At 36.4% G+C, this 26,398-nt stretch overlaps 5 protein-coding genes across 9 annotated transcripts; 3 read left to right on the forward strand and 2 right to left on the reverse strand.

Annotated features, from left to right (window-relative positions):
* Positions 1-15,247, reverse strand: LOC114521691 (glutamate receptor-interacting protein 1-like). 5 transcript variants are annotated; one of them, XM_028542196.1, is made up of 22 exons: positions 15,107-15,247; positions 11,607-11,655; positions 11,438-11,475; positions 11,276-11,338; positions 11,087-11,153; positions 10,412-10,557; positions 10,240-10,320; positions 10,021-10,096; positions 9,789-9,934; positions 9,501-9,581; positions 9,285-9,342; positions 9,028-9,204; positions 8,433-8,749; positions 7,723-8,083; positions 7,312-7,451; positions 6,922-6,999; positions 4,864-5,076; positions 3,419-3,493; positions 2,998-3,064; positions 1,283-2,558; positions 846-963; positions 1-267 (listed from the first exon to the last, which is right to left on the reverse strand). In XM_028542196.1, exons 1-22 carry the CDS (start codon positions 15,135-15,137, stop codon positions 176-178), a joined length of 3,750 nt encoding a protein of 1,249 aa, XP_028397997.1. In that variant the 5' UTR covers positions 15,138-15,247; the 3' UTR covers positions 1-175. The 5 variants fall into 5 exon arrangements, with proteins under 5 accessions (XP_028397997.1, XP_028397996.1, XP_028397998.1 ...); XM_028542195.1 differs by having other exon boundaries at positions 9,285-9,345; XM_028542197.1 differs by lacking the exon at positions 15,107-15,247 and adding an exon at positions 14,125-14,164 and having other exon boundaries at positions 9,285-9,345.
* Positions 6,074-7,232, forward strand: LOC114521692 (histone H2B, gonadal). The gene has a single exon (XM_028542201.1). It carries the CDS (start codon positions 6,168-6,170, stop codon positions 6,537-6,539), a length of 372 nt encoding a protein of 123 aa, XP_028398002.1. The 5' UTR covers positions 6,074-6,167; the 3' UTR covers positions 6,540-7,232.
* Positions 15,248-15,783: 536 nt separating the features above from the next.
* LOC114521917 (zinc finger CW-type PWWP domain protein 1-like) lies at positions 15,784-17,894 on the forward strand. Its single transcript, XM_028542489.1, has 7 exons — positions 15,784-15,834; positions 16,148-16,298; positions 16,828-17,051; positions 17,169-17,304; positions 17,401-17,524; positions 17,614-17,686; positions 17,793-17,894. The coding sequence occupies exons 1-7, from the start codon at positions 15,784-15,786 to the stop codon at positions 17,892-17,894; spliced, it is 861 nt and encodes a 286-aa protein (XP_028398290.1).
* A 902-nt stretch (positions 17,895-18,796) lies between these two features.
* Positions 18,797-20,466, forward strand: LOC114521918 (pre-mRNA-splicing factor CWC22 homolog). The gene is made up of 4 exons (XM_028542492.1): positions 18,797-18,809; positions 18,961-19,674; positions 19,766-20,047; positions 20,270-20,466. Exons 1-4 carry the CDS (start codon positions 18,797-18,799, stop codon positions 20,464-20,466), a joined length of 1,206 nt encoding a protein of 401 aa, XP_028398293.1.
* A 139-nt stretch (positions 20,467-20,605) lies between these two features.
* On the reverse strand, positions 20,606-26,250 carry LOC114521890 (large subunit GTPase 1 homolog). The gene is made up of 15 exons (XM_028542465.1): positions 25,723-26,250; positions 25,434-25,560; positions 24,924-25,044; positions 24,623-24,709; positions 24,229-24,315; positions 23,864-24,007; positions 23,693-23,780; positions 22,860-23,618; positions 22,661-22,762; positions 22,420-22,563; positions 22,060-22,183; positions 21,841-21,920; positions 21,583-21,702; positions 21,432-21,473; positions 20,606-21,185 (listed from the first exon to the last, which is right to left on the reverse strand). Exons 1-15 carry the CDS (start codon positions 25,810-25,812, stop codon positions 21,018-21,020), a joined length of 2,283 nt encoding a protein of 760 aa, XP_028398266.1. The 5' UTR covers positions 25,813-26,250; the 3' UTR covers positions 20,606-21,017.
* Between the last annotated feature and the right edge of the window lie 148 nt (positions 26,251-26,398).

Below are 26,398 nucleotides of genomic sequence, written 5' to 3' on the forward strand. Positions count from 1 at the left end.
TTCAATCTGACTGTCTACGTACTTTATTTATACTTTTAGTCAATAAGAAATATAATAGTTGTTGTACTTGTACATTATTTTCACAGTGGCAAATATATTCAGTTTTAGGTTACATATATTTACAGGTTATAGCATATAGCTTCTCAACAAGCTGGAATTTCCTACGAGAGTGAGATTATATTTTTGTCTTTTGAATACACTCATCTTCTGAAGCTCTGACTCCTCGTAAAGAGGGCAACATTTGATTCCGTAAGATCAATATGAAATCTAGTACAAATGCGAGAATTTTTAAATTAAATATCCCCTTCCTTTTGTATGGTACACGAACTGTTGTCAGAAAGATGCGGTGCAAACGAAAGGACGATAAAAGCCTATAGTGGCTGCAGATAATCGACCACAAAAACCTGATGGACGTACTAGATTTTGTAGCTCCTAAAGCGACTAGCCACGAGTGTATAAGTTTTCTATATATACGCGTGTACAGCACTTATGCTCATTAAGTTGATCTCGTGTCATAAATCCTTGGCAATTTCTTCACTCGATTAATATAATGATCACGGTTGCGAAGTATAAAGTATTCTGTAGACAAAGATCTTAGTATGAAAAATGTATAAATTAACTTTACACCTCACGCATGCACAAATATAAAGAAGCATCAATCGCATCAATCAAAAAAATGAAAGTTTCAACTTTCAAAATAGTTTCTTTTTCAGCCCGGACCACCATGACGAGAGCGCTTAAATTATATAAGAAGCACATGCAAACACCTTTCCTAACTGAGTGCTATAATAATTCGTATACATGCATTTTTCTTCTTATAATCCAATTTCCCACTTACGACTTACAGTCAACATAAGTATTAAAAGGATTTCTAACAACGCATAGCTTGATGATCGCCGGGCCATGTTGAAGTATTTGAATAATTTCGTAAATATTTAATTGCGTCAAATCTTTGTCGTCAATCTGCAAGAGGCGAAACAGTTTGTTTTAGAAATGTGTTAGGATCATATTTCAAAACTGACAAAACTTATGGAGAGTGTAAACTAAGCATGCCAGTGTAATAACTTAAGAATCCTGCAGCCTCTAGTCTAATAACAATCTACCAAAACCATTGCAAAACCATTGCAAAGCCATTGCCAAACCATTGCACTGAAACCATTGAAAAACCATTGCAAAACCATTGCAAAATCAATGCAAAACCATTACAAAACTGGCCGAAAATACCGCTCAGCGGAGTTGATAAAGGTTTTAATTAAATAAGTATACTTTATTTAATGCTTACTTTAGTAATTTTGTCAAGCGGTTGCAGCATTCCGTCACAAGGACCGCCTGGAAGCACAGATGCAATATAAACTTCTTGTTTGAATTTATCTGGCATCAAACTAAAACCAAATCCATGTTGACCTGATTTCTCGACGGAAAACGTCCGAGTTTCAAGAACGTCTGACGTCGAATCTACATTGCCCACTTTTGTAGTGGGAGGTAAGAGTTTGTCATCTGCATCATTCGAAATATCAAACGAGTCCATGCTTGTGAAGGGCTCGGTGTCGCCTCTTTGGTCACAATGAGGCAAATCATTGACAGAATTTTGTAGTGTCGAGTCTGTTTCATAGCCTGAGGCCACAGATGGACTTCGCTCAAGAGATCCTGTATTTTGTCTGGTTTTCTGAGGGGATTCGTCCGTGGATTCCACGAGGGACTTTCTCTCACGTGATTCCTGTGCGGAGCCGGAATCATTCGTCAAGTTCTCTCTGGATCGATTCCTAGAGTCGCTGCAAGTGGAAGTCTCATAAGGTTTGGTTGAAAATTGTGTTTTGGGATTATCACAAGAAAGTTTGCCACGAGAATCTTGCCTCAAATACACACAGGAACGTTGTGTTGTCCTCTCATGAGTTACTTGTGCTGGGTTCACGCATTTCTCATGAACGACGTACCGTATGGAGATAGCTTTTCCATTCAGGGTACCTGATGAAGAATCGTGAGTCTTAATACCTGTGTCGGTGCTCTCGTTTGAGGTCGGTGCTGCGAAACTGCGGATTTCGTCAGTGCGGGTCGCGTTAGTAGTGGTCTGTTCCTCCGTACGATTTTTCTCACTTTCCCACAACTCTCCAAATTGTTCCCAAAATTCGTCATTTCCGCTCTTCACCTCCTCAGACACAGTCGCAGTTATTTCACTTTCGGCTCCCTCATTTCCTGTTTTTGTATTTGACTCAGGGATCTTCCTCGTAATCCCAACATTCTTTGCGGCCTCAGTTTTGGTCTCAGGCTCTTTCTTCGCTCCAGACGGCTTACTTACCGCAACTATTTGATCTAGTTCGTTGAATATTTCAGCCCAAGCTGAAACCCGATGTAAAGACGACATATCCGGAATTTCAAGTCCCCTCGCCGGAGTTTCAACACTAGGCTGTTTTGTTTTGCGAGTATCAACACTCTGAAGACGAAGTTTCACAAATTCTCCACTAAAATCTAACATTTGATAAACTTCTTTGACGGGTTTATTTTTTACCAAAATATCGTTGACAGCCAAGATTCTGTCACCCACATGAACTGCGCCACTTCTGTAAATTTGTAAAAGATGATTCTTAGGATAATTTTTTTCTCTGATTTTGAATTCGTCTTCTTTGTCACGCAAACTGTGAAAGTTTTTTGTTTGGAAAAATATTTGTGTGAATTTTTGTGGTCGTAAGGCTTGTACGTCGTAATATTAAACCCTGGGGACCTCTTCTCGATCGGAAATGAGTTGTTTCAAAACTTGTTACAAATACAAAGGATGGCTTTTATATTTATGCTGTTTTTATTTGGTTGTAATTGTCGCGATATGAAATAGTCCAATCTCTCCTCAGCTTAAATGTAGATTATCCATTTTAGTGGAACCACATGATATTGAAATGGCAAACGAGATCATTTTTTTCAATTTTTTTATGATATAATTTGCCATACACGCTGAGGTCAATTTATAGCTAATATTTTTGAAACAGTTCTAGTGACTGAGATTACCTTTCTGCAACAGTTCCAGGAACCAATGATGTGACAAGGATATTACCATTACCAGGAACCTCTCCACCTATAAAGATATATGAAGACTGACCAAAAACTATAAAATTATTCCGAATATATTTATTTTGGATGTGCATGAAGTAGTGCCAACCACTCCCTGGCCATAATCGTTTCAACTCAGTGGTTTCAACGCTGATATCAGCACTATATCGATGCATGCTTCTATGATAAATATTGTTGAGGGATTTCAATGAACGATATATGCGGGGAGCCTAAAATATTCGCATCAGATTGCATGGTTGCTCAAAAACACTGTTAATTATTCCAGGGCAAAAGATGTTTCAGTTTGAATGCGGTGGGATTCTGAATATTCTGGAACTAAAAAACAAACAATGATAATGCCACAAGTAGCTATAATTACCTGTTATGACAATGCCGACAGTACTACGGCCTTGTTTTGATAATTCTATAGTATAAACAACTCCAGAACTTTCATCTATAAAACAAAATATATAACATTGAATATCATGATAATATTATGATCAATTCATTGTATGACATGTCCGCTTTGAAAATGTGTTTTGAGGAAAACAAAGTGTTGAAAAAATTGCGTTGTTGCGAAGTGCTACAGCGCGGGTAATTAACGTTAGACCATGGGTGGGTTGGTGATAAGAATTGAATATATCTGATAAACTTTTTTTCTATAACAACATTTTTTTATTGTTTATTTAACAGTCTCTCAGTAGTCTGATAAGTTTAAATAACAAAAACATAATTCCAATGGCAATTTCCTAGTGACGTTTTGTGGTCAAACATCGGTTAAACCATAGCAACCTCAGCCTGTGGCCCTGTGCACAGACGTATAGCAACCTATGCGCAAAGCATGCACAAGAAAAAAGAATGTTCAAGAATATATATCGAAAGGAATAAACCATGGCTTTGGGACCGCGTCATGTGAAATCATGAACCTGTGGCTGTTCTATAATTAGTCTTTCTCACGATGACGAATATGCCGCCATTTTGGAGGTTCTTTTTTTAAAAAATCGTTAAGTGTAACGCCGGATTTCCGCTAGCGATAATTTTCGCGATATTTTACTTTTGTTTCAGAGCTGTCAACTGCATCCATCTGGAAGTCGCTTCGCGCGATAAATATGGCTAGTGTCTAGTGGAAAACCGGCTTAAACGACGACTGTTTTCAATTTTACTAAATTTATTCTTTAAATGATCTGTTGTTTGTAAAAAATTGCTTTTCATAATGTTTTCATAATTAATTAAAGAGGGTTCGCCGCTATCTTGGTACGGCAGATTCAGTGCTCTGATTGGCTGGGAAATCAAAACCAACCATCTCGGTCGAGAAAGTTGCTTTCTTATAAATCAATCATATAGCTAAATAATGAAGTTTTGTCTTTTGATCTACTTCAATACGTTGTGATCGGTCGGGCACTGAGTCAAGTCCATTTCGAGTTTTGAGTGGACATGCATGCTGCCGCCGTTTTCTTAATAACATCTTTTATAGCAGAATGACTATCTTCATGATAGGGCACTGCGGAAACCATCAGTAAGGGGCACGAGAATTATATAATTAAATAGTTTTATACAACCAGCCTCATACAGCCAGGTGATCTGAAATGGCGGGAATGGACTTGTCAAATAAAAATCAGTTATCCTCGATAAAACACTGCAGAAAGATCTACTACATCGAGATCACCTGTCACCTGCGTATAGAACTATAATATAGTAAAGAACCAGTCGCATCGGCATACCATTCCATTCCGTCGCAGAATGCATATACGTGCATGTTGTTTAATAGTTAATTGTTCATGTGAAATTTAATAGAAGATTTCATAGTCTTTACTTCAGCCTTACCTTCAATCTCCTGCTCTTTCTGAACAGTTACACTGACTATTTCACCCAGAGGTACAGCATCAATGAATGTTATAGAATCCTCTACACACGCCATTTTATGACCATTTATTGCCAATAATTGATCGCCCAGATGCAATATTCCTGTTCTGTATGCTAGACTTCCTTTACGAACATGACTGATTATAATACAGGTTTTATCAGCATTGTTTAGTTCTGAAATAAAAGCTTTAGGAATCAGCTATACTCAATAAAATAGCCATAGGCGGCTATCAACATTGTCATTGCCATATGTCTATGGCTAGAAGCCTAGAAGTACAGACTACAGACATTAGACCAGTCTTAAAATAAAGACTAAACTCTTTAAAGTTTCTAATCTAGATCTGACCTGTCTGACCATGCATTTTACTGGGCCTGTCGGTATCCACTATTTGGACAAGTGAAGAGTTCGCTTATGTATCGTGATATTCTCCATATATTAACACACGCTTATATAGTTGGGCATAGTTATATACTAACTTGGTCAGTGTCAGCGAAGTTGAAGAGAAAGTTTTACAGAAGTCCTGGGTTAGTTGGGCTGGGCTTTATTAAATAGACAGTGGGTCGAAAGTGGGTGAAGTCTAAGAACTTGGATTACATTCACATGCATTAATCACATGCTTGTTAGCCGTGCTTTATTTTTGATATAAAGCATGGCTTTATTCGCTTAACAAGAAGTGCAATCCAGCTAATATGAGTAATATCGCCATATGACATATCACAACTAAATATGCCAGTTCAAATTCCCTTTGGGTTTGGCTTTGACTTTGTCTTTGATTTAGACTAGACTTTGCCTTCCGCCTTGAGTTTATAGTAGCCTAAAATTCTAAATATATCATCATTTCCCAATACTAGTTCGTCCCTCGTTTCACTTGTAATGATTTATCGGTCATTGCTCATAAAGTAAGCTTTATATCTCGCTTTATATACTATATACTCGCACTCGCATTCAAAAGTGGCGCCAAATCTCGAATCAGTCGAATGGCGATATAATTATACACTTGTGGTAAGCATATATTAGTTTTCCAATCCCTAATTATTTTAATTTATGTAGAAACAGTAAGGGGGCGTTTAACATGGGCTCTTCGCAGACGTCCGTCAGTATCCTGTGACCAATAAAAATTCAGGATTTTTGATCCTACTTAGCCATCTATCCCGTCACGTTTACTATAAAAGGATTGCGTTTCAAACTTGCAGCATTGCGATTTGCAAACTGTTCTAGTTCTACATCGAAGACATTCAACTCGTTAGAAAAGAAAGATTAAAAGATGCCTCCCAAACCTGGTGTTGCTTCAAAAGGTGGAAAGAAAGCTGGCAAGAAAGCCGGAGTTGGTGGTGACAAGAAGAGACGATCGAAACGTAAAGAAAGTTACGCCATTTACATCTACAAAGTTCTGAAGCAAGTTCACCCCGACACTGGTATCTCAAGCAAAGCCATGGGTATCATGAATTCATTTGTGAACGATATCTTCGAGCGAATTGCTGGTGAAGCTTCCCGATTGGCTCACTACAACAAGAAGTCAACCATCTCCTCTCGGGAGATCCAAACTGCTGTTCGTCTGCTCTTGCCTGGAGAGTTGGCTAAACATGCTGTCAGCGAAGGAACGAAAGCCGTGACAAAATACACAAGCAGCAAGTAAAAAGGTTTCAAAACCTTCAAAACAAAAACCGGTTCTTTTAAGAACCACCAAATATCTGAAAGAATTGAACGAAATAACGATATTTTATCAAGCATGCACGCCGCCGATCGGAGCGTGAAATATTACCTAGTTTAAATGAGAACAAAATAAGCCAATCTGAATTTGAATTCGGTGTTATATCCCAATCCCGTTTGAATTATAAGACTTTCAACGAAGAAATTGGTGATGTGTTTTCGGACTTCATAGAACACCAAAATATATCTGCATCGTACGATTTGTACGTAGCAATCCGATAATCAAAATCGCAACTCGGTATACGTACTAAACTAAGCCCTGCCCAGATAATATAAATTATAATATTTAAGACAATTCAGTGACTTACCTGTGAAAGTGATTCCTAATCCAAAGTAATGCTTTGGCAGCTTCACGCTGAATGTTCCAGACGAGGCTACTATAGATTCTAGAAAAGTGAAAGATAAGTTCCCTGAAAGACAAATTTTCCCTGGACTAGTCAGTTTATCCGCATTATTGTATGATAAAAGTTTAATGACCACCAACACAATCAGCACAATGACCAACGGGTCCAAGACCCATTGACGAGGGATAGCCTAGTTAATCTACGCATTCCCATGGTATAATTATGTTGTGATTGAGTATTCATCATTTTAACAGTGGTTAAAATACAGACATAAAAACAGACGTATAGTCCCTCTTTAATCAGATCAGTTTATTATTATTAGATCAGTTTATTATTAGATCAGCTATGACTTACCAGCCACAGTAAAGCCAATCAAGATGTTTGCGTGTGTTCCAAAACTCTGTAAAATACCATTGCAATGTTCAGCTGTCATCATTCCTACGTCTGTGTCGTTTATTCCAAGCACTTCATCATTAATCTGAAGCACCCCAGACCTGAAGAAGACAATATCCTCGAACTGACCATTGACAATATGTATAAAACTCTAACTTGCCTTCCTCATACTTAGTTGACTAATGAGATTTTCAGGAGAAGGGGTTCCAATTTACTGGCTGCCGCCTCTAGTGAGCTGAGGCCACACACCAATGGTTTTAACTAGAAACCAGCCTTGAGTTAATAAAACCAGGAACGATGTGAGAACGATGGCCTTCATTCATAAACAAGATTCTGAAATGATCCGAAGTTATTTAAGATGCAATAACCTACCTTTCCGCAGGACCACCACTCTCAATTTCCGCAATTACTAATACACTTTGTCTTCCAATATAACTCTCTGCAATCGTCAAACCAAATCCCTGATTATCTGCAGTCAAATTCACCTCCACATACTCCTGTCGACATAGCTGAGCATTAGCAGAACATTTCAAGCTTCTTGATGACCAAAAGTTGTTATTTCTGCTAGAAAATTGTCTTCTCCCTCGCAGGTATGATTCAGAATTAGCGGCGTTAGAAAATGATGACCGTCTACTTCCCAGACCTCTGTAGCCAGCACCAGACCATGGAGAAGTTCTACCAGTACTTGCCCCCACACTGTTGGAACGAGGTTTGCGAACTTTCGAATATAAACCTGAAAACAATAGTAAATTAAATATCTTTTTTGAAAAGGTTCTAAAGAGTAAACAATATTTAAAGATATACTGAACGGTTAATCACATGTATGTCCAGTGACAGTGTGACCAGGAGAAACGTTAAAACTACCATTGGTCATCTTCTATTTGTCAAGGGTTGCTATAGTCTGGGTGAAAACGAGGTGCTGGTGGAAACCTAGATGAACTAATCTATTATGTTCATATAACAGGAGTCTAGTGATCTATTTTGTTCAAAAGCTCTTTGATTCCCCTGTTGAATGTTGAATGGATGAAAACTTTATGAAAAGCCTAGCAGCATCATCGATACAATAAATAATCTTTTCACACCTTCAGTCATTCTATTTCTAGACCGCTGATCAGATCCTGGTTCACTTTGAAGGTCTACGTTTCCACGAGAATTTGCAATCACTTCCGAGATTTCTTCATATGGGCTCGAGTCATTCGTGAGAGCTCGTCTAGTATTGTCGTAGCCAGCAAAATCACCGCTAGGGGCCTGCGGAAGAGCACGGCGTAAACGTTCTCTGGGATCATTGTCGTGCAATCTTCGGTCTTGAATTAGCAATTCGTCGTGAGCTGTCGACTCTGACAGTTGATCATCGGAAAACTCGCCATGTGAACATACCCAGGAATCTACTTTACCATATCTATGAGCCAAACAAACATTAGAAATATTATCGCCCATAATCTACTATAATTAATTGCCTTCTGAATTCTGCAGTGAATTCTGCCTGCATGCAAAAGAACAAAGTATACTTCAGTTCTAAGTCTCTCTTTATCACCCTTTATCCTTTCGACGATGCATTTATCCCTCATTCATTTCTTTTATCATTCTTTTTTTCCTTCTTTACTCTATTTACTATATTTTTAAGCAGTATATGCATTTGATAGTGTCTTGAAACATGTCGTATGTTGTATTGTATACCTATCTGACATGGCTGTATTTTCCTCATCTTTATTTAAAGCGTGAACTGTGAGAAACTCGATCTTAACACGACTTCCACTCTTGGCCAACAAATCAACAACTCCGGCTAAAGACAAATCCTTCACGTAGGTTGCATTAATACTTATTATCTGATCTTCTTTATGGAACACTCCCAATCTGAAACGAAACAAGGGATCAGTCATCAGTGCTGTCGCAACGTAAGAAGGAAATAGGCATGAAAAATGGACTTAACTTACCTGTCCGCAACACCACCTTCGTTGATATCAGAAATTACAATCACACCTGATCGGTCTTCTACTAAACACACAACCAAATATTACATTTAAACAATAAGGGACCAATCAATCAAAGAAAGCTCATTAAAATTGCAATGCTGCATGAACAGCGATTTAACGTATGGAATAATCAATACTTTCGAAGATTTAATCAACAATTTTTCTAATAGGCTATACCTAGAATTAGCCCCAGGCTGACAGCAGGAGCAGGCTTCTCGATATCAATAATCCATGTTCCGTTTTGAGTGCTCATAGGTTCTATGTATGATAAAGAAGGAAATTACAGGAATATACATTGCAAGATTTACCTAACGCTTCTTAAATTACACGAGATAGATAAGAGATGATCTTAGCTCTCTGATCCTGGCTGGACCTCTCGAAACAACAATTTAGAATATGTTAAGACTCGATTTGTTCAAAATATCTAACACTCTAAAATTCTGTTAATTACAATCTAGATCTTACCTTTGTGGTAAACATCATACTCTATCTGTAAAGACACTTGATCATGCGCGTGTTTTAGCAATAGTACAACGTCTTCACGTGACAGACCCAACAACGCTTGACCGTTGATTGCAAGTAATCTATCCCCAACATGAACCACACCACGACTATAAAGAATTAATAAGAAAGAAAATGAAATATATCATTGGATATTGTTTTTGATATTTTCACAAAACAAAGCACGAAGTCCAACCTTTGGGCCGCACTTCCTGGTCTGACACTTGCAACAACAAGAGGTCGATAGCCGTGAATCGATGTCTGCGGTGATTCTATATCATGGGAGAAAAATTCAGTAATTTTTATAAAGTATAATGTGAAACTAAGCTTGTCAAAGTTTACAATGGTTACAACGCTAATTTACTTTACTATAGGACATAGGTGTTTCCACTCTACTACAGATCTTCCACCCTACCTCTCGCGACAATTCCAAAACCATCAGCTTCCTTCTTCAGCTGTATAATAGCAGTTTTACACGAACTGCTAATGTTTGTGTCTGAGAAGGACAAATTGACAATCATGAAGTTTCTGTAAAATATTATTTAAGATGCAGACGAGGGAACAAAAAGAACATCAAGGTCTCTCACCTGGAGTTGGGATTTTATATTGAATCTTCAAATGAACATGCTGACCAGCGTTTCTTAGCAGATCAACAACTTCTTGATGGGTTAAATTTTCAGTTTTTTTATTATTTACAGCGAGAATTATATCACCAATAACCAAGGATTCGCTCCTACGAAAATGGAAATGTATAAAGGTATAGGCCTGTGCCACAAACAGCAAGGGGTCTGTGGCGAGTTACAAGCTATGCGAGAACGAATGATTTTATAAATTGGCAGTGAAAAACCTGACTAGCCTGTGACTCAGCACAGGCCTCTTGCCCCTTTTCAAATAGGGTTATTAGCATTTTAGATTTGTGATACATGATTTTTCTCACAAAATCTTTACTATACAGTTGGTACGGATCTCATCTGGAGATGATATGGAAATGCAATTAGTCTGGAAATCCTCTAATTACGTATTAATTGTTACTTCATACTATCAGAGAATGTTTATGTGAAGCCAGCCTGACTCAAGTCATTCGCGTGCATTTAATAAAGCTGAATGGAGATCCACTTTAAGTTGTCCTTAAATAAACTGACAGGACAGCCCACGCTGATATCACAGAATAGCTTCTCTTTTAAAAACGTTATACTTATAGGCACAATATTGTAACACACATCAACGACAATAATTCGAATTCAAGCGTCTTATTTACGTACTTATCAGCAATACCGCCCAGTCGAAGATGAGAGATAACAGGATGATTGCTACCACGGTCAATACCACCTAAAAACATTTCGTGGTGAATTAAAGATTTTATTCACAGGATTGCGTGCGCCCGAAATGAAGTTACCTCATAGTAATATGTTCTATAACTATATCTATTACGAAACAATATCCCATTCTACCTGAAACTGTGAGCCCAAGACCTTTATCATGTTTTGTTTTGACGAGTTTTACAATCAAGATTCCTAAAATAAATCGACTAACATCAAATACTCCGGAAAAACAATCGCAATATAGTATAAAGACACTTGAGTCCATCACATTCTTTGTGTCGTACGACCTACCCGTCGTGCTGTCTTTTGGCTCATGATTAGAATTTGCACTAAAAAAACACAACTGTTATGAATGTACTGACTGCAACCATTCTCTAAAATAACATAAACCAGTACGAGCTTGTATTTCATTTTATTAACAGTTTCCTTCTCATTACAAACCCTTTTCAATTTAACAAACCTATTAAGAGCGCCATCCTTGTTCATGTTCTTGTCGTTCTTCACAATTTCTATAAAAAACAAAATTAAAGAATATCGACGTTGATAATGTATACACGAATAAAAGTAAGGTTTTTCCATGGTTCCGAACTGACTCGTTTCATTCGTAGTCTGTGAAATAAACTGAAAAAACTTAATTACGAACTACGCTGTAGCAGTGGATATGGAATGATTTCCTTTGCATAAACCTCTGTTCGTATACACTACCTCTAACAGTCTAACTCGCATTATTAGCTAACAACTGAATCAAAGATTGGCCTTAAGTTAATATAACTGGAGACTGGTTAAGCCAAACCGCATTATATCATAAAGACAGTTTTACAAAGATACACGTACATAACTCACTGACATTTCTACATTACATGCTAATTAGTTTACATACATATAAAAGATTGTTGTGGTTTGTCGATTTCTTAAACTAAAAGGATGCTTTTCATAACCAGTTTTAAAGTAGACCTTCCCTTAATACTTTGAAGTATCATTAAATTGCCTTGTTAGAACCAATTAGAACAGCCTTAATTATATTATACAGTTTGATACACCACCGGTCATATTCTTGGACGTCGCTCAAAACTCAAAAGAACGACGAGTGTCATAAAATAAGAAAAAAACTGGAGGTCTTAATGACCCAGCAAGAGCTCTCTATAGTAAGCATAATCAATTCTCCACGATATCGCCTTTTAAGGATATCATAACTAACAAAGAGGTTCTGCTGTCTGAGTAAAAACAAAGAAGTGCGTTGATTATTCGATGGCAAAGAAAAATATGTAATTTATATGTACTATGAGTACTGCTGGCTGCGTTTCAATCGCTAATTGACTTGCCAAGATTTTGTTAAGATCCAGCACAACGACATCCGTCACGTTACAATCACAAAACTGATAAATGAAGTAAATTACACAATCTGTCAGACTGTCAAGTTATTTTAATGCGTCTATAAGTCTTAAAAGCTAAAGTTAGCCCTTAAATGAAAATGAAATAAATATTGAACAGAGCAAAACCTTTCATAGAAACACGTCTCTTCCCACCAAGAAAGACCTACCTCTAATTACATAATAAAGATGACAATTACCTGTCTAGAGTTGGCCTGCTAGGCTGGTAAGAGGAACAAATCAAGATGAGACATCTTAAAATGAGATATTCCATAGGCAGCACATACAAGTACATCTCCCTTCTATATCTTTAATGCAAACATTGTTAACAGATATTCCTCCAATGCAGAAATCTGTCTACTACAGGTATCTCACTAATATACAGATATCTGTTTGAGACAATTGCATCTCATGAAGAAAGACAAGAAAGAAGAAAGACACAATTTAAATATTCCTCTTACTGTTCTCTAAGACAGTCAATTTATTAGGAAAAAACTCATTTATTCCACAGACATTCATTCCATGAATGACATCATTCTAAGACAGGTCTCTATCAACACAGACATTGCTCAAGACAGACATATTTTCAAGAAAGATGTCACTCTAACAGACATCTTTCAAATAGAAGTATCTGAACCTAGTAAAGACATCCTTAAAACAAACAATCTCTCATGACAAACATTTTTATACAACATTTCTAAAGGACAAACTTTTCTCTATATAATGGAGAAGAAATCTTTACTTCAGATACAAATATAACTCTTGGATGCTAATAAAGCCAGACATACAATACAAATACACAAATGTAAGCTGAAACAGCATTAAGACCACTCCTGTTTGCTCTATTCTTAGGAATGTTTCAAACAAGATAATGGTATTTAACAACAATGGCAAATATTTACGACGAATATTGCAAGTAAATGCTGACGTTGGAAAACCATATCTTCCCTCATTATAAATGAAACAGTTTATACAACCAAAACCATCTTACTATTAGAAGGCTGCAATATCTCATGAAAATAAACATCCAGAAACCTATTTCAGAGCTATAGTTCTATTAGTACTAATTGATAATTGCCAAATACTAAAATTAACCCAACTAGAATATTTAAAATACCTGACATATATGTAATTGCATAAAAATTTTAACATATACAATAACACAACCCACACTAGCTTATTCCACAGGGAAATCATTCCAAGGTCAAAAATAATCAAAAAGAAGATATACTTAAAAAACCTAAAATCTTTAAGAAACCAAATAACCTTGTTGTTGTTTGAACATTTTTGGGGCCATAAAAATAATCTAAGGATTGATCATTAATGTATGACAACATTTGTGTCACAAATCTGCTGATTACTGCAGAAAAACATTATTAATTGTGGGCCAACATGAAACATTCCCCTAAAGGTTTTGTTGTTAACTAGTCACAAGAATTGTTAATAATGCATAGGCAAGTTATAATATCACAGGATCTAGCTGAAATATATTCTATAAACACTGTAAACAGTTCCAGAAATAAGATGAACCCATGTACACCATATCAACAAATCATTGTTAAATAAAAACTATATTGTTATATATTGTATTTTATCAAAAAATAATACCTGACATTATTTTGCTAGTTGTGTTGTAGATCAACAGTCTATCTTCAGTCCTAATTAAGTCACAACTCTGATGGACAGTTCCATGCAGAATGTTTAATCTAGCTCAAAACCAACAGGGGTTTAAAGCTTTGTGACAGCTGAGTTAACAATAACACATATTGTTATACATAGTTAACCAAATGTTTATAAAAGCTACCTATCTAAAAAGCCTTTTGGAGATAATAAATCTCTATTATTACAACTGAACATTGAACTGTTGGCCCTGATAAATATTCTTTGAGTTTCATTTGCAAAACAGTGTTTTATTCAATCAAATTTGTAACTGTTTCCCACAAGCAAACAAATTAACTTCCAGTTCAAGACAACAAACCTTAGCAGGAAGTCTGTTTTCCTTGTTTGAAATAATTCAACTTTTATATGTTCTTACTCTCTTATGTAATGAAGTAAGAGCAGGACTGTACCTCAGTATTTTTTTAAGGGAATATTGCAAATCAAAGTAGAATATACATTGTGACTAGTCAATATTCTTTCCAGTAACTGTATAGAACAAGATTATAAGTACAAAATATATGTACATAATGAGATCTCTTGACAGAAAGTGAAAAATTTTAAGCACATGCTCCTGTGAAAATAGTATGGTCGTTGACTCGTTGCGTGTCAGGTATCGCTTTCCGGAAAGTTTATACGAAATATAGCGCAAGGTCTCTAACAGCCACAAGAATGTGCTAGTCATATTAGGAACCGTACTCTAAGTTAGAATTTTACAATAATTGATTTACGTACTTTTAAAGGTGTTAAGACGTCCTTTAAAAGATACATGGCTATCAACCCTGTCGGGTTAAACACTTGAAATAAAGATTTAATGAAACAAGCTTATGTAGTCAACACCGTAACCTTTACATGACAGTAACGTGTTCATTTGCTTGCCCAAGAAATTATCATTAAAAAGGCAGCAAACAGCCAATAATAGAATGATACTTACTTGACTTGACACGAGAAAAAATCGATGTCATCTTGGTTATGCAGCGAAGATCTTAAAAGGCAGACATGAACAGGAAAAAAGATCTTGAAAGAAGTGTGTTTATGGTATTTATATGGTCTGTGTTTTGTATCAATTTCATGCTTGTCATTTAAATATTGTGTTGATATTGGGACTAGGCGAGGGGTAAATGGGGGTAATGATGGTCAACTTCTGCACAATTGCTTTGTATTTCCAGCAAGGATAGCAAAACAATAAGTAAAATTCTTACTTTTCAAGTCTGCCATCAGCATATGACGTAAAAGAGGATGTTTTTAAGGAGATGTTACATTTACTTGCTCTTCAGAATTTTAACGCCCTACAGCTTACTTCAGGTTTGCGTCTTGAGGCCAATATCGGTGGCTTTTACGAAAATGAAAAAGCAAATATATTCCGTGTTGCCATGTCAGTAGTATCAAGAAAATTAACATGTTTCGGCTCATCAATTCCTTTTTCCTTGTTTGTATAATTTTTAAAACAAGTTCAATTCGCCTGGTGGTTCAGTAGAACGATTTTATATATAGGTCAGTCAGAAGGAATCGCGTTGTTTTGGCGCGAAAATTGACTTTTGCATTTTGTAAAGAAAAAGCAAAACGCCGGTTTACAAAAATATCTATTTTAAACTTGAATGAAAACGAGAAATGGTCCGAGAGAAAGTCAAAGCGAAAAAAGTGAAGCTTAGCCAAGAGCAGGTATCAAGAATATAATTTGTTCTCGCTGTTTTTATCATTCAAAACGAGTCTCAAAACATGGATTTACTAAATAATGTATTTTTACGTGACCTGTTTTTACCTTTTTTTCAAATACCGCTGAGAAAAGTATGTCTAAAAGAAAAAGTCGACTAAGTATGAAATAAAGAACCATATCATATTGAAATTAGACGTGAATTTAAAAATTAACTGAAGCAAACCATGGGGCAAGCGTAATAAATAAACGACACTTGCCACACACATCGCCTTTGTTCATGCAATAGTAAATCTATTCACAAAAAAAATTCAATTTCAGTGTTTCAGTTTCGGAGAAGAGAGTAATAGTGATCAGGAATTAATGGAATTGTATGAAGAACAGGAAACTTTGCAGGAAACTAAAGAAAAGACAAGTGAGATCAATAAAGAATCTTTAGGAACCATGCTTGAAGCAGAAGATATATCAGACGGTATGAATACGACCTTTCGAGTACGATAATGGTTCTCAAAAGGCAGATACCAGGCTATTGAGGTTATTGGCTAATGATATGTGAAGATCAGAGCGGTTTTAGAGCCAGATTAACCTTCCTTGCCTCTTGGGGCATTTTTCAATCCGGCCCCCCTTCACTTCCCCCTACCGGCGGAAGCGAATTAATCTAAAATTTGGCTGCGATAAAAAATATTTCCATTATATGTGTACTATTATGTTAAATACGTACATCAGTTTTAACTGTCATCCAACCCAGTCTGCTTTTTTTTTGCTTTTGTGGTCTTATGCCTTTTGGGGCCACCCGGCGCCCCTAAAGCACGGGGCCTGTGGGCAGAACCATTGGCAGAACCCCCCGTCATCCATGCAGTTGCTCTGCTTAATCCGGACCGGGCTCTCAGGCTTAATAACGTATTCCTGAGTATTACGAAACGGGTTTTTTTGAGAAGACCAGGCCAGTAATCTTCCTCACCACAATGCGTTCATCTTCTATAAATCCTTCCCTAAACTAGCGTCGACCCAATCGGAAGAATATAGCCAGAGATATGACGATGATGATATGGCACAATGTGTCCCTGAATTAGTCGTCTATACTCCAACTCAGCCAAAGGAAAAACCTGCGGTTAATGAAACAAAACGAGGACCAAGAAAGAAATTCACTCCTAAAAGACAAAGAAAGACTAAGCCTTTAAAGCAGCCCACGTCTGTCTCACCACAAGAGCTGAAGAGTGAGTCTGTAAGTTTAAAGGATTCCCATTTTTTCAAGGTTCGTTAAGAGATGAGGCGAGGGACATGTACTTCCTTGCCACAAGCATTTCTTTATGAAGTTTCATATAAATCATCACCTATACAGGATGATTTTCACAAGTCCAAGAAAGAGGGAACCTGGATACAATGTTCAAAGATTGATTGTCTTAAGTGGAGAAAACTTCCAAACAATGTTGAACCGTGTACAATACCTGAACGTTGGGTCTGTGCCATGAATTCAGGTGAAATATATTTCTAGGATTGTATTGAATGGAGAATCTTTTCAAACTCTTTAGCAGAAGTAGAGATCATTTAATAATGCTTTAGTATCGTTATAGATTTGTCCCGTACCGAGTGTACAGCATCGCAGGAAACGTGTGACAGTCAATTAGATTTTGATGTAGTCTATACACCATTCGTAGCTGGATCGTTAGTTTGGGCCAAGGTACCTGGATATCCATGGTAAGTCAGGCTTTCACATCTTGAAACTATATTAGAGATGCATGATCTTATCACTGCAAATATCTTGAGATGTTCAATTTTCTGTCAAGGTGGCCTGGAATGGTTGAGGATGATCCAGATTACCATTGCTGTTATGAAACGGATGATACCAATGTTAATCCAGTACGTATAATAAGATCAGCAGAAGTAATATTACTCTCGCATGGTAGCAATGAAGTCGGCGGTCTTGAAACAGAGTTTCTTCAAATCTTCCACTACCTCCTTATAGATCAGTTATCATGTTTCCTTCATCTTCGACAAAGACGTTTCTCGTTCTTGGGTGAGTTACCTGAATATAACAAGACTTTGGAGGATCAGAAAACCCAAATGAGGTAAACTCATCATCATTACCATCATCACTACCACGTTCACCAACATTGTCATCGTTTGTATACCTCAACAATATATCGTCCAGGCGAACTAAGCCAACGGGTAATAATATTGTCCTTGTTAGACTGGTTCCAAACAGAAGAAATATGTGAAATCTTTAGCAAGAGCTTTGGAACAAGCCAGAATTGCCATGGAAATGTCATTGCCAGAACGGCTCAGTAAATACAGTTTCCGTGTGTTGTATAAAGGCAATATTAGATATCAATCAGGTACGAATACTGGTAGAATTGAGGGATTGGAGAGATTGCTTTGATAAATAATTTTATCTTTAGAAGAGAAACCACGCAAGATAAAGAAGAGAAAACAGCCAAAGAAATCATTATTAAGCCCAGAGGATACGGCCAAGAAAACGAAACAGGAGAAGAAAGTGAAACGAACAAGTCTTACAGACAGTGAAAAGAGCATTACACAAAGTGAAAGCATGAAAAAGAAGGTTAAAAAGAGGAAAATAATTTTGGCTTCAAGTGATGAGGATGATAACGGCGAAAACAAAGAGATTAATACTGATGGGCCTGAAGGTCTGCTTCCAGTACACGAATCTCATTTTGGTTAGGCTTCTTGTGATTTCATTTCAACTCTCTGTCTTGTTTAGCACAAATAATGAACAGTCCTTCAAATATTACCCAAAATACAGACGAAAAAAACGACTTGGCGGATGAAGATGGTGAAGACAATCAAGAGACAGGCAATGACGAGAGAAGTAAAGAGAGTGAAATTGATCAAGTATCTTCAGATCAAAAAAACGAAAATAACGACAGCACTCACAAGGAAAAACCTAAAAAAAGCAAAGTTAAAAAGAAACATAAACCAGTCCAAACAAAGAATGAAGGTAAAGGAGGAGAAATGGTAGAGCTGAGTTGACATCAAGTGTCCGGGTATTGCAAAATATAGCTTAGAACTAAATTAATATTTCTGATATCTCGGGAATCATTGTTACTTGCTTTCATTCGTACTTCTTGAAAAACCACCACATACGTTTTCTTATCCATTAAAACACTAATTTCTAGTTCCAAAGAAGAAAAAACGTAAGAGTTCATCTGCTGACGAGAGGGAAAAACAAACTCCATTGCTTCAAGAGAAACGTTCTAGCAGCACTTCGGATCAGTCAAAAGACAAAAAGCTTAAAAAGTCGAAGGAAAAACTAACAGGAACAAAACACGAGAAAACAAAGTCAAAAAAGAAAACTAAATTTGTAAATCCAGTTCAGGAAAAGTCAACTGATACAAGAAGCGAAAGTAACGGGGATAGGAATGGAAAAGATACAAGATCATTTAGCGAAAGATTTATGGAAGAGCTTGCCAAAGATACAAGCACTGACAGTAGCATAACTGATGGCCTTGTCATCGATACAAGTCATGAGAGTACCTTTGATGATTTCAATGGAGATGGCAATAAACTGGATGCACATTTAGACGAACCAGGAGATCAATCTAAAGTTGAAGCAACAATGAAAACATGTGTGAAAGAATCTAATGGCAAAAACTTCAGTTCCTTTAAACGAAAGAAAAAATCCTTGAAAGTGAAATCAAGCAAAGATAATTGTGCTGGTGAAGATTCGGGCGAGGTGAAGGGATCTGTTGTGAAGCCGAAGAAGTTTGAACTGGCTTTTGCCTTTAGTAAGAAAAACAAACCAACGAATGAAAAGAAAACGAAGAAAATCCAAAAGAAAAGTTCTAAAATATCTGGCAAAGAAAATGAAGCAGAGTGTCAGCGAGATTGTTGTGAGTAGGCATTACACAGATCCATGCTTAGATAGACCTAGAAATAATTTCATAACTAATTATCAGTTGATGTTATGTTTTAAAATTATAGTATCAACAGAAGAAATGAGCGTTGAAGGAAGCAGTGTGAAGCCTAATAATCCAGAGCAAAAACACAGCAAGAAAAACAGCAAAAGCAAGAAAGAGAAACAGACGGTTAGCAAATTTAAAACTCCGGTGAAAACCAGTTCTAAAGTAACACCTGCAACTAAAGTGTCCAGAGTCGATAAAAATAAAAAACCTTCGGAGAAGTCGAAGAAAACACTTGAAGAAATACTAGAGATTCCTTCATCAGATGATCCACGCAAAAATCCTGAGAACTACGTAAGCATTGGTAAGTGATGACTAGTTCTTTATTCAATGAGTATATAGTCATGACGAGGTTGTGATTAGAATAGGCATATATGACATATGAATCAGTTGAGATTAGTTCAGGTCTGCTGTTGCGAAGTCGGGTTGATGGAAGAAGTTTCATGCTGAGGTGATTTTTGAAGGCAAAATGTTCGTATGAGTTGGAACCTGATATCAGTGTATTGCTTTTTCATCTTCAATCTAGATTCATTGGAGAAAGACATGCGCAATCTATATGAAGAGCTTTCCCAAGAAGCAGCTGCTACAAATCATCTAACTGATGATGATCTCACTGAAGCTAGTGATTGTGTCACTATGGAGTTTCTAGATCAACAAATTTCTGGAAATACAGGAAATTCTGAAATTTTTATGGGACGCATTACTGACTCTCCTGAATTTTAAACCTTTGTTTGTGACTCAGTTAATTGACGAACTTGTTGAGAAAATTGTGATACTCTTATAATCATACAGTAATTATCGATTTCTTGCAGTTATTTATTTTTATTAAGGTATATATGACACCTTTATATTTTCAACCAAAAGAACTCTGAAAATGTACAATAACTTCCCTTTTACGTCAATGTTTTATTCTTGAAATAATTTATTTTCTCTAAAAGGACAATGCAATCAACCTGATGTCATAAGACGTGATGTATCTTTGATAAAAACAAAAACAGCATGACTAATTATGACATCGAATTACTTGCATTGAATAATATTCTCCTGAAGAAAACACATTTCAAGAATGAGACACAATTAAGAAAAAAATTATAAAAGAAACTACCCTACATTTATGCAGTTTTAAGAGTTTATTTGTTCAAGGGAAAACCGTTTTGTGTAATTATGCATAATATTTGAATTTCTGTGAGATATATTGACTTTAGTTGAGTTATTTTAATAACGTCATGTTAATAACTGGAACAGTATTTATTAAAAATATTTAACTTTTGTACTCAGTAGTTATTTGGTTTTAATCGCCTTAATTTTTCTTTCTTATTTCTATTACCATGTTTTTTCCATGGCTTACCCACAATTACCATATTTGGTCCAACTTGTGATGTCATCAGTCTCTGGTATTGTTCTGTCCCTGTTGTCGCTGAGGTATGGGACTTGACATCTTCCTGAAATTAAATTCACTCAAAGTAACTTTGCGAATACTCATAGTGGACACCGGACATGTTCAAAGTTTTTTAATGTGAGGCAGAAGGACGACAGTAAAGACGTTTGACAAATACCAAGTTTAATCAAGTTCAAAGATGAGTAAGTAACCTTTTAGCATGCTAATTCGTTCTCATTTTTCATTAAATTGACCAAGAACCCATTGAAGCCATCTAGGATCTTAAACAAACCTTGAATATTGAACAAACCTGTTTGAAAAAATCACTATCCATTTTACTAACGGTTGTTTTCTAAAACAGACAGGACAATTACGTAAGTCAGACAAACTAATAAAAGACCATTGAAGTTTCAGAGTTTGTTTAAGAGACGAACCAGTATTTGGTCCCAATATTCGCTTACATTTTCATGTTTGGAATTTGTTGGTGGACGTCGCTTGATTGTCTTTACATCATTAGTAAACGACATTTGAAAATCTTTAGGATCATGTGTTGGAGGTGGATGACAGTACAATAACTTTCCCTAAAAAATGTTGAAGATAAAAATGTAATGATAATTATAGTATGTAAGGATATCAATATGGTTCACTGTATCTGACACACGATATTGCAGTCTGAGAAAAAATGTTTCATGAAACAAGAGAAAGATTTTAAAGCTTACATTGACGTAATCTTTAAGGATGTATCTCGCGGAGCGTGGCGAATCTGATCTTGCTTGACTTGTTATAAAACCTCTGCTGTCTGGAAGGACAGAGTATGTGTAAAAAGACTACTATTACATACCCGAAATCAGGGATATTTAGAATAACATGCTCTTTAGCAACAACGAACGAATAATACATTGTTCTGTATTATGGGACGTGTTATTTTCTCAACTTACAGCTGTATGCGTCCAGAAATTCCTCAGTGAATGGTGGGCGGTCTGGATCCTCATATTCCTCTGGTTTAGGAAGGTTAATACCATAAAGTGTTTCTAATACATCTCGTGGTATGCGCTGACATACATAAGACTGTGTTAAGAAATATATCTCATAAAAATAGATGTCTCTATTTTTCATTTCTATTATTTTGGCAAGTACGAAACCTTAGCTAAAAATTGATATATTTTAAGATGAAGAAGTCACCAGAGTTTTAGTCACAAAAGTTGTTGAATTACTTTGTATGTAGGTCAACCAGATGCAAATAATTACATTTAACTGATTCTGATCAAGGAAAGTTGACATTTGATTTAAAAGGATATGAGTGCCACGGGAGGAACATGATCTCTAAGTTGATCAATTGGGAGAATACCACTGACTACCATTTCAGCTTTTGTTGAAACAAATGATGGAAATACCAGTCCAGGGCAGTCACACAAACAGATTGTTTTGTCCACCAACAGAGTCTATAGCAAAGAGATATGAACCTTATCATAATACACAGTTTATAAAGTAGACAAACAGGATTACAAAACAGGTAGAAACAAGAAAATAGTGCAGTACCTGAAAATGTTTTGTTCTTCCAGGTGTTGAAGACACAGGAACTTTCTTTGCTTGTAAGATTGCATTGATTGTTGAGCTCTTGCCAACATTGGGGTATCCAACCTTCAAATTACAAGCGCTGGAAATTAAGTTTCCTTTAAATGGTGCATGGACAAAAGGTCATTGAAATTTACACATATATTGTAATACTTAAACCTACCAAGCCAATTACAGTTTTCCTTTCTTTCTCATCCTTACCATCCTCAATATGGCCAATAGCCTGGTGATGTAACCATTGACAATATACCAACAGCTCTTCACCCGTCAACAAATGACCACTTGTATAAAACTCAACATTCTTTACAGCTATACGCTCATCAACTGCACCTCGATCATAGTCCAGAGGTTTGTCACTAATAATACTGTCATTGCTCATTTGAAAGGATTTTTCACCAGTCACACAATCACCTTGTTCAACAGATGATTCTGTATCTGAACCTATATTTAATGATTCTTTTTCCTTGTCACTTGTTATGATTTGGTTAACCTCTTCAGAATTGCTATCCATGAATTTACTTGGGTTACAATTTGTACCATCCATTGACATAGTGTCTTTTTTTGTTGAGCTATTTTGAGATATTTGGGAAGTTTCACAATCACTAGGATCATAGTCAGTTCTTGCATCAGAATGTTCCATAATACCACTCTCATCACAAAGCGCATTTGTCCCAACATCACTTTTAGATGAGAGATAGTCCATAGTTGCAACACTTGAGGGTTCTTTGAGGTCAGAATTTGACAGCACAACATCACTCTTTGATTCTTCACTGTTAAACAGTGAGGGATGATTGTTTGTTACCTCACCTTCTGACTCTATTTTTAAATTTAGAAATTCAGTAACATGACTGTCAGTTAAAATTGCTTCAGGTTCTTCTGCTTCAGACTGTGATGGTGGATTTTCAGTTTCTTTAAGGTCATTCTACAATGGCAAACATGATTTATGTAACACACTGAATTAAGTGCAAAATCCTGAAGATAAACTCCAAACAATACCATTTGCTTTAGTCTTTCTGTCTCATAAACTGCTGACCAAAATATAGCCTTTACATCAACACTCTTAAAATAGGTAGCCCAAGTCTCCCTGGAAAAAAAATATGTTCAAATAAAAAAGTGTGGACAAGGTTGTTGCTGTACATATTTTACATGTTGTACAAGTCTCAATACCTTTGTTTCTGTGTAAGAAAATCCGCTTTATTTATCAGCAAAACATTAACTTTGGAATGGTCAATTTCTTTCACATAGCTTTCCAAATCTTCACAGTGAAAGAGTAATGGATTCCTTGCATCAACTATCTGGACTACAACATCACTATATAATGAAGAAGGGTGAAATAAAATAAAATAAGAAACATCATGGTGTTGGAACATTATGCATGTGCATGTTGAGACTTGGGTTTCCCTCAGTTGCATGCAAGGAGTTAGGAGTACATGCAACTTGATTGAACACTGGAGGATTTCTTTTGCTGGACATTCAATGATTCAAATACACTTTGTTTCTACTTTTGTTTCTTCTCGATAAAAGAACATTACCTTCTCTCTATAACCCTCCACAATTGTCTCCAAAATTCAAGATTTCTTTCGAAAGGTGTGAGAATTAAATCATCTTTAGCTTGTAATCTACAAATATCACAATAATGTACCAGATAATGGCAACCACACATTGCATTTCTAAAAGATGGCTGACACAAATTTTGCTCAAATTTCACAGGTTTTCAAAGCCTAGCTCATAGTCATTTATGTAAGTACAAAAGAGGTGTTAATTATTCTGCAATGCATGGCATTTCTTTGAATACAGCAAATCAAAATGCAAAAACAAAAGACTGGATTCTAGAGTTAATTAGTGATCATTTTACAATTTGGTATAATTAGTTATCATCTTACAAATGAATAGTGTATTCAAAGTATCTATAAAAAGCAAACATACTCTGCCAATCCTCTTCTCCATGCCAGGAAGTTATCTTTCTCTAGTTGATCCAGTTGTTCAGGTGTTGTACTTTCATCCCACTTTGGTCTAAAGATAAACTCAATTTGATCATACTGCATGAGAGAGACTGAGACATATACTGTTTGAGTTATACAACTTTTTTTTTAGAGAAAGGTTATAGTTTGGGTGAGGAATCAAAGTAGATACATGTTCCATTTTCTCTAAAAAGTGTCTTCTATGCCTGTATCTATTTAACTAGTTTATAATAAAATTACATTCATAAAGTTCTAGTTTTGCTAACCTTCTTGGAATTTGCAAGAACTGTTTGTGTTGGTCTTGTATTTCTTGTATACGTTGTTGTTCTTGCTTTGATGGCAAACCACCACTGTTGTCAGCATTATATATGGTGATGTTCAGTTTTTCTGAAAGACCAAATGTTTATATATCACTGAGATCAACTAACAATGTCGTTATAGGTCTGCTGACATGGTATGTATATCAAATGGTTATGCAAAAGATTTTAGAGGTTCAAAGGGTCCTAATTTCGAGTAGAATTATACACACTTCAAATTCAAGCCACAAACAGTTGATGGAAAAATGAGTCAACTATCGGTCCTCCGGCAGGAATCGAACCTATGCTTTTGAGATGCTAGCGCAATGCTCTTACCACTGACACTTGCACTGGCATCGCAAAAGTGTAGGTTCGATTCCTGCTGGAGGAGCGATAGTTGACTCATTTTTTATCAACTATTCCTGGCTTGAATTAAAGTGTGTATAATAATAATCTAACTGTAAATTAGGATTTTTATACCTGCGACAAACTCAGTACCAGCAAGTTCAGCTGTTGTAAGAAACTCATCTAAAGCACTTTGCTCCGTCACTGACTTTGTACATATTCTATTCCAGTCTTCACTATCATTCAGTTCACTTGTATGTAACTAGGAAGAAAAATTGTTCAATACAGATTACAGTGTTGTGTGTTAATGAGCATCATAACTGGCATTAACTGTATAATCTAGCTACAAATGATATGACAAGTAAGATTTAACAGTGTATACTTCAAAACACTAACTTACGGATCTACAGTGCTTTAAACTTACCCAACTTTCCTTGTTTTTACCCAGACGTCCTCCTTTGCTCTTGTCTTTTAATACTGCTCTACCAACACCAACTTTACCTTTTTTCCCCATTCTACCTTAACACTACTTGTAAGTTACAATATCAGCTACGATTTGGATTTCCTAGCGTGAATATATACCACCACTGGCACCACGTAATTTCCACATTACCAACCATATTGGATTTCTCATCGTGCAGACCACTGAACTATATAAAACACACGCTTCACTGGACAACGATGATAGTGGGCTTCTTGTACCGTTAACTTAGCGGGTAAGCAAATCCCCGCAGTGTGCGGCGACGTTTTGCGAGCTTTTGTTCACGCGTTCCATTTACACCGAAAACTCAACATGTTGAATAATTTGGCGCACCAGTGCATATTTCCTTTTTTTTACGGGTGAAGTTGCTCTCAGCATCCCGAGCATCGTCCCATACTGGCAAACGTCCGGTTCCCGCTCTTACTCGTTTCCGAATATGAATCTGGCTAATTTACATGTTCATTGTTTAGTCTTAAGCTCCCAAGTCGCATGACTCGTGAAATACGAGACTATAAAAGGGAAATTTGAGCCGTGTTTTTTGTTACATTCCACGATTCGAATAATGGAGGGGAGCGACGAACGCTTCACCCAGTTCAACTTTGCACGGCCAACATTGCGA

The sequence above is a fragment of the Dendronephthya gigantea genome, unplaced genomic scaffold, assembly GCF_004324835.1.
Source record: "Dendronephthya gigantea isolate DGI-Jeju-01 unplaced genomic scaffold, DenGig_1.0 000021F, whole genome shotgun sequence".
Lineage (NCBI taxonomy): Eukaryota > Metazoa > Cnidaria > Anthozoa > Malacalcyonacea > Nephtheidae > Dendronephthya > Dendronephthya gigantea.

Coding starts and splice junctions, on each gene's coding strand:
- LOC114521692 (XM_028542201.1), top strand. CDS start 6,168: ATGCCTCCCAAACCTGGTGTTGCTTCAAAAGGTGGAAAGAAAGCTGGC.
- LOC114521691 (XM_028542195.1), bottom strand. CDS start 15,137: ATGACATCGATTTTTTCTCGTGTCAAGTCAA. Junction 9,582..9,788: donor GTATGATGTTTACCACAAAG/GTAAGATCTAGA, acceptor TATCATACATAG/AACCTATGAGCACTCAAAAC. Junction 2,559..2,997: donor CCTGGAACTGTTGCAGAAAG/GTAATCTCAGTC, acceptor ACAAATTTACAG/AAGTGGCGCAGTTCATGTGG.
- LOC114521917 (XM_028542489.1), top strand. CDS start 15,784: ATGGTCCGAGAGAAAGTCAAAGCGAAAAAAGTGAAGCTTAGCCAAGAG. Junction 17,305..17,400: donor GGTCTGTGCCATGAATTCAG/GTGAAATATATT, acceptor GTATCGTTATAG/ATTTGTCCCGTACCGAGTGT. Junction 17,687..17,792: donor ATGATACCAATGTTAATCCA/GTACGTATAATA, acceptor ACCTCCTTATAG/ATCAGTTATCATGTTTCCTT.
- LOC114521918 (XM_028542492.1), top strand. Junction 19,675..19,765: donor AGAGTGTCAGCGAGATTGTT/GTGAGTAGGCAT, acceptor TTAAAATTATAG/TATCAACAGAAGAAATGAGC. Junction 20,048..20,269: donor TGAGAACTACGTAAGCATTG/GTAAGTGATGAC, acceptor TCTTCAATCTAG/ATTCATTGGAGAAAGACATG.
- LOC114521890 (XM_028542465.1), bottom strand. CDS start 25,812: ATGGGGAAAAAAGGTAAAGTTGGTGTTGGTAGAGCAGTATTAAAAGAC. Junction 24,710..24,923: donor TTCTTGCAAATTCCAAGAAG/GTTAGCAAAACT, acceptor GTTTATCTTTAG/ACCAAAGTGGGATGAAAGTA. Junction 22,184..22,419: donor ATGTTCCTCCCGTGGCACTC/ATATCCTTTTAA, acceptor ACACAGTCTTAT/GTATGTCAGCGCATACCACG.